At 49.8% G+C, this 13315-nt stretch overlaps 1 protein-coding gene across 3 annotated transcripts in view; it reads left to right on the top strand.

The window, feature by feature from the left end:
* Positions 1-920: 920 nt before the first annotated feature.
* OGT (O-linked N-acetylglucosamine (GlcNAc) transferase) overlaps positions 921-13315 on the top strand; it is a 68049-nt gene continuing 55654 nt past the window's right edge. The window contains exons 1-3 of one of the 3 annotated variants that reach the window (XM_060270359.2): positions 921-1268; positions 8085-8235; positions 11120-11363. In XM_060270359.2, coding sequence (XP_060126342.1) covers positions 1232-1268; positions 8085-8235; positions 11120-11363 — 432 coding nt within the window. In that variant the 5' untranslated portion in view covers positions 921-1231. Of the gene's footprint in view, positions 1269-8054; positions 8236-11119; positions 11364-13315 lie in introns of all 3 variants that reach the window. The other 2 variants (XM_060270358.2, XM_088665235.1) reach the window with 2 other exon arrangements.

Here is a 13315-nt window from a genome sequence, read left to right as displayed (position 1 = left end):
TGGGATTTGCTACCAAGGAGTGTGGTGGAGTCTCCTTCTTTGGAGGTCTTGAAGCAGAGGCTTGACAGGCATATGTCAAGAATGCTTTGATGGTGTTTCTGCTTGGCAGGGGGTTGGACTGGATGGCCCTCGTGGTCTCTTCCAACTCTATGATTCTATGATAGGTAAAAGGTAAAGGGACCCCTGACCCTTAGGCCCAGTCGTGACCGACTCTGGGGTTGCACGCTCATCTCGCATTATTGGGCGAGGGAGCCGGCGTATAGCTTTCAGGTCATGTGGCCAGCATAACAAAGCCATTTCTGGTAAACCAGAGCAGCACATGGAAACGCCGTTTACCTTCCCGCTGTAGCGGTTCCTATTTATCTAATTGCATTTTGATGTGCTTTCGAACTGCTAGGTTGGCAGGAGCTGGGACCGAGCAACGGGAGCTCACCCCGTCACAGGAATTCGAACCGCCGACCTTCTGATCAGCAAGCCCTAGGCTCAGTGGTTTAACCACAGCGCCACCTGGGTCCCAGGTGATTCTATGATAGCCATGTTCAAATATATAAAAGGATGCCATATGGAGGAGGGAAAAAGGTTGTTTTCTGCTCCTCCAGAGAAGCGGACATGGAGCAATGGATTCAAACTTCAAGAAAGAAGATTCCACCTCAACATTAGGAAGAACTTCCTGACAGTAAGAGCTGTTCGACAGTGGGATTTGCTGCCAAGGAGTGTGGTGGAGGTCTTTAAGAAGAGGCTTGAAAGGCATCTGTCAAGAATGCTTTGATGGCGTTTCCTGCTTGGCAGGGGGTTGGACTGGATGGCCCTTGTGGTCTCTTCCAACTCTACGATTCTATGATCATGATTCTACGAATCTTACTTTTGCTTAGTCTCTGCGCGCGCAATTCCTGAGCATCCACCAGGGCGCATGCGCGCTGGGCCAATCTCCCGCAGTGGGTCAGATTGGCTCGGCGGAGGGATACACGCGAACCCGCTTCCAGTCTCGGTCGTTTCGGCTCCTCTAGTCCCGGCTGCTTCGGCGTCCCGTCTCCCTTCTTCTCTCCAACGTCTCCGTCGGCGGCAGGTCGACGCTTCCGCCCGCCCCGAGGAGCGGGAATCGGTGGGACTACGTTTTTCCAAAGGAGATCCGGCTCCAGCTCGCGTCTCCCTCTGCGCCCCCCCCCCCGCCGCCATTTCGCGTGTAGCCGCCGCCGCCGGACGTGGAGCAGCCGAGTCGTTCGCTGGAGCCATGGCGGCCTCCGTGGGCAACGTTGCCGACAGCACAGGTACGGGAGGCCTCCTTCGTGTCTCTCAGGAGGGAGCCGCAAGTCCTCGGCTGCGAGGGAGGCCTTTCCCCTCAGGCGCCGCGGCCGGCCTGGGCCTGCTAGGCCCGAGCGCCTCTGGGAGTAGGCCGTCGACTGAGGGGAAGCTCCGCAGGCCTGGCCTCCGACGGGGAGAGGGCCGGCCCGCGGTGGGGGTGGGGGGAACCTACGGCCCTCTAGTTCAGGCATCCTCCGATCAGTGATTTTTTTAAAAAATTCATTTCCCCATTTAAAAGAAATAGCCATTTTTACAATTTCCGCAATATTGTATCACTTTTTCACATGATATACACACAATATGAATTTCCGACATGTCCGTAGCTACTTAGGGGAGGGGGAAAAGGGGGGAGGGGAAACACACACAAACACACACACAAAGGACAACAACAAATATTGGACTTCCACACTCCCTTTTGCTGTTTTTAAAGGAAATTTTATGCCGGGCATCCCCAAACTTTAGCCCTCTAGATTTTTGGCCCACAACTCCCATGATCCCTAGCGAACAGGACCAGTGGTCAGGGATGATGGGAATTGTAGTCCAAAACATCTGGAGGGCCAAAGTTTGGGGAAGCCTGCTTTATGCAGTTTGTTACTCTTCATGGTTCCAATAGTCTCTTTCGTATTTTGCTTGCTATGTTCTCATTTGCTATGTCCTTTTATCACTTGTTTTCTTTATTAGATATACATTGTATTTTGTCTTTCCCTGGAATTAGCCCAATGAAAGAGTTTTTATTTCCAACTATGAGGTGTATTCGTTTGTCAGTATTTTCTAGTTCAGGCACCCTCAAACCGTGGCCCTCCAGGTGTCTTGAGCGTACAACTCCCATGATCCCTAGCGAACAGGACCAGTGGTCGGGGATGATGGGAGTTGTAGTCTCCAAACATCTGGAGGGCCGCAGTTGGCTCTAGTTGTTTTGGGACTACAACTCCCATCATCCCTACCTAACAGGTCTGGGGGGGCAGGGATGATGGGAGTTGTAGTCTCAAAACAACTAGAGCCAACTGCGGCCCTCCAGATATTTGGAGACTACAACTCCCATCATCCCTGAGCACTGGTCCTGTTCGCTAGGGATGATGGGAGTTGTAGTCCCAAAACAACTAGAGCAAACTGTGGCCCTCCAAATGTTTGGAGACTACAACTCCCATCATCCCTGCCCCCTGGACCTGTTAGCTAGGGATGATGGGAGTAGTAGTCCCTAAACAACTAGAGCAGGCACCCCCAAACTGCGGCCCTCCAGATGTTTGGAGACTATAACTCCCATCATCCCTGCCCCCCGGACCTGTTAGCTAGGGAGAGGGCCGGCCCGCGGTGGGGGTGGGGCGAGGGGCTCCACCTTGGCTTTGAGACAGGCACCCCCACCCTACGGCCCTCTAGTTCAGGCATCCTCAAAGTGCGGCCCTCCAGGTGTCTTGGGCCTACAACTCCCATGATCCCTAGCGAACAGGACCAGTGGTCAGGGATGATGGGAGTTGTAGTTCCAAACAGCTGGAGGGCCGTAGTTTGGGGGTGCCTCCTCGAGTTGTTTTGGGACTACAACTCCCACCATCCCTAGCTAAATAGGTCCGGGGGGGCCAGGGATGATGGGAGTTGTAGTCTCCAAACATCTAGAGGGCCGAGTTTGCCCCCAGGCACCCGCAAACTGGGCCCTCCAGATGTTTTGGGACCACAACTCACATGATCCCTCGCTACCAGGAGCAGTGGTCAAGGATGATGGGAACTGTAGTTTCAAAAGACAGTGGCTGGGGAAGATGGGAATTGTAGTCCAAAACAGCTGGAGGGCCGAAGTTTGGGGGTGCCTGCTCAAGGGCCTAATCCAGCACTCTAACCCAGGCACCCCCAAACTATGGCCCTCCAGATGTTTTGGCCTACAACTCCCACGATCCCTAGCTAACAGGACTAATAGCCAGGGAAGATGGGAATTGTAGTCCAAAACATCTGGAGGGCCGAAGTTTGGGGGTGCCTGCTCAAGGGCCTAATCCAGCACTCTAACCCAGGCACCCCCAAGCTACGGCCCTCTAGTTCAGGCATCCTCAAACTGCGGCCCTCCAGATATCTTGGCCTACAACTCCCACGATCCCTAGCTAACAGGACCACTGGTCAGGGATGATGGGAGTTGTAGTCCAAAACAGCTGGAGGGCCGCAGTTGGGTGCCTGCTCTAGTTGTTTTGGGACTACAACTCCCATGATCCCTAGCTAACAGGACCAGTGGTCAGGGATGATGGGAGTTGTAGTCCAAAACAGCTGGAGGGCCGCAGTTGGGGGGGTGCCTGCTCTAGTTGTTTTGGGACTACAACTCCCATCATCCCTAGCTAACAGGTTCGGGGGAGGGGGCAGGGATGATGGGAGTTGTAGTCTCCAAACATCTGGAGGGCCGGGTTTGTCCCCAGGCACCCCCAAACTGGGCCCTCCAGATGTTTTGGGACCACAACTCACATGATCCCTAGCTACCAGGAGCGGTGGTCAAGGATGATGGGAACTGTAGTTTTAAAAGAGTCGGAGGGCTGAGTTTGCCTATGCCTGACCCTAGTGACAACCATGACAACAATTGATGATGATGATAAATTGATTATTTATACTTCGCCCATCTGTTTTGTTTAAAAAAAATAATTTTTATTCATTTGACATATATTTGCATTGCATGACCTCATATGCTCATATCAAATCTAGTTGGCTCTCCAGAGCCTCCCTTCTGCCCTATGGTTTTTTATAAACATGCATGCCTCCCATGCATTTTGCATCCTTTCCTATTCTAGTGATGTCATTCCCGAAAGTTATTCCATTATCCATCCTGAATTCGGTCGCCATTTCATAGAATCATAGACTCATAGAGTTGGAAGAGACCCCAAGGGCCATCCAGTCCAACCCCCTGCCAAGCAGGAAACACCATCAAAGCATTCTTGACATATGGCTGTCAAGCCTCTGCTTAAAGACCTCCAAAGACGGAGACTCCACCACACTTCTTGGCAGCAAATCCCACTGTTGAACAGCTCTTACTGTCAGGAAGTTCTTCCTAATATTCAGGTGGAATCTTCTTTCTTGTAGTTTGAATCCATTGCTCTGTGTCCGCTTCTCTGGAGCAGCAGAAAACAACCTTTCACCCTCCTCTATATGGCATCCTTTAATATATTTGAACATGGTTATCTTATCACCCCTTAACCTTCTCTTCTCCAGGGTAAACATACCCAGCTCCCTAAGCCGTTCCTCATAAGGCATCGTTTCCAGGCCTTTGACCATTTTGGTTGCCCTCCTCTGGACAAGTTCCAGCTTGTCAGTATCCTTCTTGAACTGTGGTGCCCAGAACTGGACACAGTACTCCAGGTGAGGTCTGACCAGAGCAGAATACAGTGGTACTATTACTTCCCTTGATCTAGACGCTATACTCCTATTGATGCAGCCCAGAATTGCATTGGCTTTTTGAGCTGCTGCATCACACTGCTGACTCATGTCAAGTTTGTGGTCTACCAGGATTCCTAGATCCTTTTCACATGTACTGCTCTCAAGCAAGGTGTCTCCCATCCTGTATTTGTGCCCATCCTGTATTTCTTGTGCCCATCCTGTATTTCCCATCCTGTATTTCTTCTGGCAAATCTTCAGATCACCGTGATAGCAATGTAGATTGCTTAGAGTTGTCTTTCTAATGCAATTTGAATTCATTGCAGTTTTTGTGGAAGGCTTGATCTCACTGGTTCTTCCCGTCAGTTTCGCCTACACCAGGCATGGCCAAACTTGGCCCTCCAGCTGTTTTGGGATTACAATTCCCATTATCCCTGACCACTGGTCCTGTTAGCTAGGGATGATGGGAGTTTTAGTCCCCAAACAGCTGGAAGTCCAAGTTTGGGAAATCTTTACCTATTCCCCGCCCACCTGGCTGGGTTTCCCCAGCTACTCTGGGGAAATATTGAAATAGCCATTTTGTCTGGCTGCAAATCTTCATTTTTAGGGGAGCTTCTTCTTTCCACTAAGCCAGGCATCCCCAAACTTCGGTCCTCCAGATGTTTTGGCCTACAACTCCCATGATCCCTAGCTAACAGGACCAGTGATCGGGGAGGATGGGAATTGTAGTCTAAAACATCTGGAGGGCCGAAGTTTGGGGAAGCCTGCAGTAAGGCAAATAAATAGGAGCAGGAGGGGGAGCTGAAATTGAGGCACTTTTTCTTCTTTCCACTCGTTTGCGCTCTCTTTTTCATGCACGTTTCAACGTGGGTGATGCGCAAGGAGCGCCTTTGTTGAATTCACTTTGCCTATAGAGCCTATGCGCAGTAGGCCTGAAAGAGCTTCTCCACCCCGGACGCCTCTCTCGAGGGCTTTCTGGCACTTCCCTCCCTGCAAGATGTGAGGTTGCAGGGAACAGGCAGAGGGCCTTCTCGGTGGTGGCGCCCGCCCTGTGGAACATCCTCCAATTAGATGTTGAGGAAATCAAGAATTAAAGAAATTATACGGGACGCGGGTGGCGCTGTGGTCTAAACCACAGAGTCTAGGGCTTGCCGATCAGAAGGTTGGCAGTTTGAATCCCCGTGACAGGGTGAGCTCCTGTCGCTCGGTCCCAGCTCCTGCCAACTTAGCAGTTTGAAAGCACGTCAAAAGTGCAAGTAGATAAATAGGGACCGCTCCAGCGGGAAGGTAAACAGTGTTTCCATGCGCTGCTCTGGTTCACCAGAAGCGGCTTAGTCATGCTGGACATATGGCTCGGAATCATAGAATCATAGAATCCTAGAGTTGGAAGAGACCACAAGGGCCATCCAGTCCAACCCCCTGCCAAGCAGGAAACACCATCAAAGCATTCTTAACATATGCCTGTCAAGCCTCTGCTTAAAGACCTCCAAAGAAGGAGACTCACTCCACCACACTTCTTGGCAGCAAATTCCACTGTCGAACAGCTCTTACTGTCAAGAAGTTCTTCCTAATGTTGAGGTTGAATTTCTTATACGGTAGTTTGAATCCATTGCTCCGTGTCCGCTTCTCTGGAGCAGCAGAAAACAACCTTTCACCCTTCTCTATATGGCATCCTTTGATATATTTGAACATTGCTATCATATCACCCCTTAACCTTCTCTTCTCCAGGCTAAACATACCCAGCTCCCTAAGCCGTTCCTCATAAGGCATCGTTTCCAGGCCTTTGACCATTTTGACCATGCGCTGCTCTGGTTCACCAGAAGCGGCTTAGTCATGCTGGCCACGACTCGGAAGCTGTCTGCGGACAAACGCCGCCTCGGCCAGTAAAGCGAGATGAGCGTCATAACCCCAGAGTGGTCCGCAACTGGACCTAATGGTCAGGGGTCCCTTTACCTTTACCTTACGGTCTTATACACTGAAAAATACAGTCACTAGGCAGGGCAGCAGCTTGACCAAGCCGCCCCCTGGGACGTATAGATAAGTGGATTTACGCTTCTTAGATCTTCTCATCTGGGGTTGCCGGTTCACTCTCTCCCCTCCCCCCACCCAAGCTGCACCTCATTGTTCCTACCTCTATTGCGGACTGGCGAAGCGGGGTGGAATTTTTTTACTGTTTTGTTAGAAAAATTTCCATTTCTAAAAATGCATTGCTTTGTAAAGGAAGCAGAAAGAATGGATGAAATGTCAACCACACGGGGCATTTCGGATTCACTTTTTGGAGATCATTATCCACAGCATCTATAGTGCTATACGAAACCCAGGTGTGCTCAGACCCTAGTAGATTTGGGGCACTGGAAAACCTTCGCATTCGGAATTTCCCAGAAAACTCACATTGTCTTCTATTTTGGAAATGTACATACAGGTTTTGTTCCTTTTTATTTTTTGCGGGGGCCCTCAGGAGAGTGAGGCCCTCAGCTAGAGCTTGTTTAGTTTATACAGGCGAAACTCAGAAAATTAGAATATCGTCAAAAAGTGCATTTATTTCTCGCCGCGCACAGCTGGCATGGGGCGCAGCTTCGGAGGTTTCCGAAGCTGCGCCCCATGCCGGGGAAGGCAGGCGAGGCGGCGGCCGGGAGAAGAGAGCTTCTCCGGGCTGCCGCCTCGCACACAGCCGGCATCGGACAGGGCCGCCATCCCCCGGAGCCCATAGGAATGCATTGATTAAGTTTCAATGCATTCCTATGGGAAACTGGGACCCGTGGAACGAATTAAATTTGTCTAGCGAGGCACCACTGTACAGTATATACTTTCAGGTCCTTTTTTGTTGCTCTATATTTTCTTCCAGTGCTTTGAGGCTAGGCAGTACCCTTTCACCTTTACCATGGAGCAGGCATGGCCCAACTTGGCCCTCCAGCTCTTTTGGGATTACAACTCCCATCACCCCTAGCTCACAGGACCAGTGGTCAGGGACGATGGCCACTGTAGTCCCAAAACAGCTGGGGGGGGGCGAGTTTGGCCACCACTGTTCTAGATCAGGCGTGGCCACACTTGGCCCTCCAGCCCTTTTGGGACTACAACTCCCATCGCCCCTAGGTCACAGGACCAGTGGTCATGGACGATGGGCACTGTAGTCCCAAAACAGCTGGGGGGGGGCGAGTTTGGCCACCACTGTTCTAGATCATCATTATTGCTAGCTAGCAGGACCAGGGGTCAGGGATGGTGCAAACGGTAGTTTGCTGACCCCTGCTTTTGACATTTAGCCGATCTGTTTGCGTTCGCCCTGCAGACCCCCTTGGAGTTTTGCATCTCACCAAGCATATTTCCCCTTTTTCTTTGCACACCACCGTCTGTTGGCTTTTGCCTCCCCCCTTCTAACTTTTTGTTTCCCCCCTCCGAATGTCTTGGTGATCCTTCAGAACCAACAAAACGTCTGCTTTCCTTCCAAGGGCTGGCAGAGTTGGCTCACCGGGAGTACCAGGCAGGGGACTTCGAAGCGGCCGAGAGGCACTGCATGCAACTGTGGAGACAGGAGCCCGACAACACTGGTGTACTGTTGCTGCTCTCATCCATTCACTTCCAATGTCGCAGGCTGGACAGGTAGGAGGCTTGTTGTTGTTGTTGTTTAGTCGTGTCTGACTCTTCGTGACCCCATGGACCATAGCACGCAGGCACTCCTGTCATGCACTGCCTCCCGCAGTTTGGTCAAACTCATGTTCGTAGCTTCGAGAACTATGGAGGCTGGGGCCATCTAATTGGTTTTAATTGGATCCTGACTCGTATTCAGGAGGCAATTTCGTTACTGTTTGATTTTATAGCCAGTGTGGTGTAGTGCTTAAGAGCGGCAGACTGGTAATCTGGGGAACCGGGTTCGCGTCTCCGCTCGTCCACATGCAGCTGCTGGGTGACCTTGGGCTAGTCACAGTTCTCTGATGTCTCTCAGGCCCACTCACCTCACAGAGTGTTTGTTGTGGGGGAGGAAGGGAAAGGAGAACAGGAGAACGTTAGCCGCTTTGAGACTCCTTAGTGTAGTGATAAAGCAGGATATCAAATCCAATCTATCTACAGTGGTGCCTCGCTAGACGAATTTAATTCGTTCCACAGGTCTTTTCTTATAACGGAAAATTCGTCTAGCGAATCCCATAGGAATGCATTGATTTTTTAATTTTTTTTTGCCCATAGGAACGCATTAATTGAATTTCAATGCATTCCTATGGGAAACCGCGATTCGCTAGACGGATTTTTCGTAAAACGGATTCGTCTAGTGAGGCAACCTCCGCTCGAAAAATCCTTTCGTTAAGTGGAAATTTCGTTAAGCAGGGCATTCGTTAAGCAAGGCACCACTGTATATAAAAATGGGGAAGGCGCATGTGTGTTATTCCCCACTTTTCTACCACAAGCACTTACCTGATCGTCCTGAAATTTGGCCACAACCTAAAACACACATGTGAGCAGGTCATTATGTACTTGCACTTACCAGCTGACACACCGAACACAGGTAAAAACCTGGATTTGCGGTCAACAAAATTGGACATTCAACGAACAATGGACAAACACACTCCCACAATCCCTCATGCCCAGGAGACCACGCCTCCAACAGAGAGCAAACCGCCCCGAGACCAAGCCGCTCCTCAGGGAACCAAGCTCGACTCGGAGATCGCACATCCGAGACCAGGCCGCTTCCCAGGGACCTGCACCCGCCCAGGGGATCACATACCAGCGACCCCCGGCTAATCCCTGTGACTGCCACCCCCCTGTGTTGATCCATGACATATCCCATCCCCTCCTTCCCCCACCCCTGGCACATATAATAGAATCATAGAGTTGGAGGAGACCACAAGGGCCATCCAGTCCAACCCCCTGCCAAGCAGGAAACACCATCAAAGCATTCTTGACATCTGCCTGTCAAGCCTCTGCTTAACGACCTCCAAAGAAGGAGAGACTACCACACTTCTTGGCAGCAAATTCCACTGTCGAACAGCTCTTACTGTCAGGAAGTTCTTCCTAATGTTTAGGTGGAATCTTCTTTCTTGTAGTTTGAATCCAATGCTCTGTGTCTGTTTCTCTGGAGCAGCAGAAAACAACCTTTCACCCTCCTCACCCTCCTAGGGAGCCAGTGTGGTGTAGTGGTTAAGAGCGGTAGACTCGTAATCTGGGGGACCGGGTTCGTGTCTCCGCTCTTCCACATGCAGCTGCTGGGTGACCTTGGGCTAGTCAAACTTCTTTGAAGTCTCTCAGCCCCACCCACTCCACAGGGTGTCTGTTGTGGGGGAGGAAGGGAAAAGGAGATTGTTAGCCGCTTTGAGACTCCTTCGGGTAGTGATAAAGCGGGGTATCAAATCCAAACTCCTCCTCCTCTATATGACATCCTTTTATATATTTGAACATGGCTATCATATCACCCCTTAACCTTCTCTTCTCCAGGCTAAACATACAACCATCTCGTCCTCTGTTGTCCGCTTCTCCTAGTGCCCTCAATCTTTCCCAACATCAGGGTCTTTTCCAAGGATTCTTCTCTTCTCATGAGGTGGCCAAAGTATTGGAGCCTCAGCTTCACGATCTGTCCTTCCAGTGAGCACTCAGGGCTGATTTCCTTAAGAATGGAGAGGTTTGATCTTCTTGCAGTCCATGGGACTCTCAAGAGTCTCCTCCAGCACCAGAATTCAAAAGCATCAATTCTTCGGCGATCAGCCTTCTTTAGGGTCCAGCTCTCACTTCCATACATCACTACTGGGAAAACCATAGCTTGAACTATACGGACCTTTGTAGGCAAGGTGATGTATCTGCTTTTTAAGATGCTGTGTAGGTTTGTCATTGCTTTTCTCCCAAGAAGCAGGCGTCTCTTAATTTTTGTGACTGCTGTCACCATCTGCAGTAATCAAGGAGCCCAAGAAAGTCAAATCTCTCACTGCCTCCATTTCTTCCCCTTCTATTTGTCAGGAGGTGATGGGACCAGTGGCCATGATCTTGGTTTTTTTGATGTTGGGCTTCAGACCATATTTTGCGCTCTCCTCTTTCACCCTCATTGCAAGGTTCTTGAATTCCTCTTCACTTTCTGCCATCAAGGTTGTGTCATCTGCATATCTGAGGTTGTTGCTATTTCTTCCGGCAATCTTAATTCCGGCTTGGGATTCATCTAGTCCAGCCTTTCGCATGATGAATCCTGCATATAAGTTAAATAAGCAGGGAGACAATATACAACCTTGTACTCCTTTCCCAATTTTGAACCAATCAGCTCAAAAGGAAGATAAGGTAACAATATTTAAAGTACATCAACATGCAGAAAACAAAAACGTTTGTAACAAACCAGAAAGGGAAGATGAGGGAAGTCCCGGGGTGGGGTGAGGGGAATGTAAAAGGTAAAATTGAATAATTCTTGTTTGTGCTTCATTATAAAAGACAAAATTTAATATTTTTTTTTAAAAAAAGAAAGTACCTATTAGATTAAATGCCAGACGATATTGCATCTCCCCCCCCCCCCCAGGTCCGCTCACTTCAGCACTTTGGCAATCAAGCAGAATCCGCTGCTGGCCGAAGCCTACTCCAATTTGGGGAACGTGTACAAGGAACGGGGCCAGCTGCAGGAGGCGATTGAGCACTATCGGCACGCCCTGCGCCTCAAGCCGGACTTCATTGACGGATACATCAACCTCGCCGCTGCTTTAGTTGCCGCAGGCGACATGGAAGGAGCGGTGCAGGCCTACGTCTCTGCCTTGCAGTACAACCCTGTAAGTTGAATTCCACCGGGAGAAGGAGTTTGGGAACCAATGCATTTTGGAACCAGGGCATTTGGTTACCAAGGCGTTTGAGACCCAGGGCATTTGGGTACCAAAGTTTTTGAGAACCAGGGTGTTTGGGTACCAAGGCGTGTGCGAACCAATGCATTTCGAAACCAGGGTGTTTGGGTATCAAGGCGTGTGTGAACCGATTAGTTTCCAGGTCAGGCAGACCTTGGCTTTCTGCCAAGAGTAAATTGACACTGCCTTGAGTTAATTGTGTGAAGCAAGAATCTGTAAGTTTCCCATGAGAACCAAATAACAGAAACTGATCAGGAGTGTGGTGGAGTCTCCTTCTTTGAAGTTCTTTAAGCAGAGGCACATGTCAAGAATGCTTTGATGGCGTTTCCTGCTTGGCAGGGGGTTGGACTGGATGGCCCTTGTGGTCTCTTCCAACTCTATGATTCTATGATTCTAAGTTGCGGCTTTGAACTGGCGCAATTCCAAAAGCAATTCCACCTTCAGATTCTTATTCAGAAAGGACCAAGTCTCTTAGGAAGTGGGAGGTGGCGAGTGCAAGGAGATCAAGAGGTGCCGCTGTGGCGGGAAGGTAAATGGCATTTCATAGAATCCTAGAGTTGGAAGAGACCCCAAGGGCCATCCAGTCCAACCCCCTGCCAAGCAGGAAACACCCATCAAAGCATTCTTGACATATGGCTGTCAAGCCTCTGCTTAAAGACCTCCAAAGAAGGAGACTCCACCACACTTCTTGGCAGCAAATTCCACTGTTGAACAGCTCTTACTGTCAGGAAGTTCTTCCTAAGGTTTAATCTTCCTAATTTCTCCGCCGTTTCACCAGAAGCGGCTTAGTCATGCTGGCCACATGACCTGGAAGCTGTATGCCAGCTCCCTCGGCCAGTAAAGTGAGACGAGCGCTGCAACCCCAGAGTCGTTTGTGATTGGACTTAACGGTATGGGGTCCTTTACCTTTACCTTTTAATAATAATAATAATGATAATAATGATAATAATAATAATAATAATAATAATAATAATAATAATAATAATAATAATTTATTATTCATACCCCGCCCATCTGGCTGGGTTTCCCCAGCCACTCTGGGCGGATTCCAACAGAAAAATGAAATAAAATAATCTATTAAACATTAAAAGCCTCCCTAAACAGGGCTGCCTTCAGATGTCTTCTAAAAATCTGGTAGCTGTTTTTCTCTTTGACATCTGATGGGAGGGCGTTCCACAGGGCAGGCGCCACTACCGAGAAGGCCCTCTGCCTGGTTCCCTGCAACTTTGCTTCTTGCAATGAGGGAACCGTCAGAAGGCCCTCGGTACTGGACCTCAGTGTCCGGGCAGAACGATGGGGGTGGAGATGCTCCTTCAGGTATACTGGACCGAGGCCATTTAGGGCTTTAAAGGTCAGCACCAACACTTTGAACTGTGCTCGGAAACGTACTGGGAGCCAATGTAGATCTTTCAGAGAGCCCTGAGGCACCCCACAAGTGAGAGCCCAGGGGTCCGAACACTCATCCCCCACCGCCACTTTCTGAACACGGCCCAGGAGGGAGCTGGGTATGTTTAGCCTAGAGAAGAGAAGGTTAAGGGGTGATATGATAGCCATGTTCAAATATATAAAAGGATGTCATATAGAGGAGGGTGAAAGGTTGTTTTCTGCTGCTCCAGAGAAGCGGACACGGAGCAATGGATTCAAACTTCAAGAAAGAAGATTCCACCTCATCATTAGGAAGAACTTCCTGACAGTAAGAGCTGTTCGGCAGTGGAATTTGCTGCCAAGAAGTGTGGTGGAGTCTCCTTTGGAGGTCTTTAAGCAGAGGCTTGACAGGCATATGTCAAGAATGCTTTGATGGTGTTTCCTGCTTGGCAGGTGGTTGGACTGGATGGCCCTTGTGGTCTCTTCCAACTCTATGATTCTATGATTCTAAGCTGCTC

Source organism: Zootoca vivipara, chromosome Z2, assembly GCF_965207765.1.
Source record: "Zootoca vivipara chromosome Z2, rZooViv2.hap1.1, whole genome shotgun sequence".
In the NCBI taxonomy this organism is placed as follows: domain Eukaryota; kingdom Metazoa; phylum Chordata; class Lepidosauria; order Squamata; family Lacertidae; genus Zootoca; species Zootoca vivipara.
The sequence above is the reverse complement of the archived record's forward strand: the minus strand, read 5'-3'. Positions and strand labels throughout refer to the sequence as shown.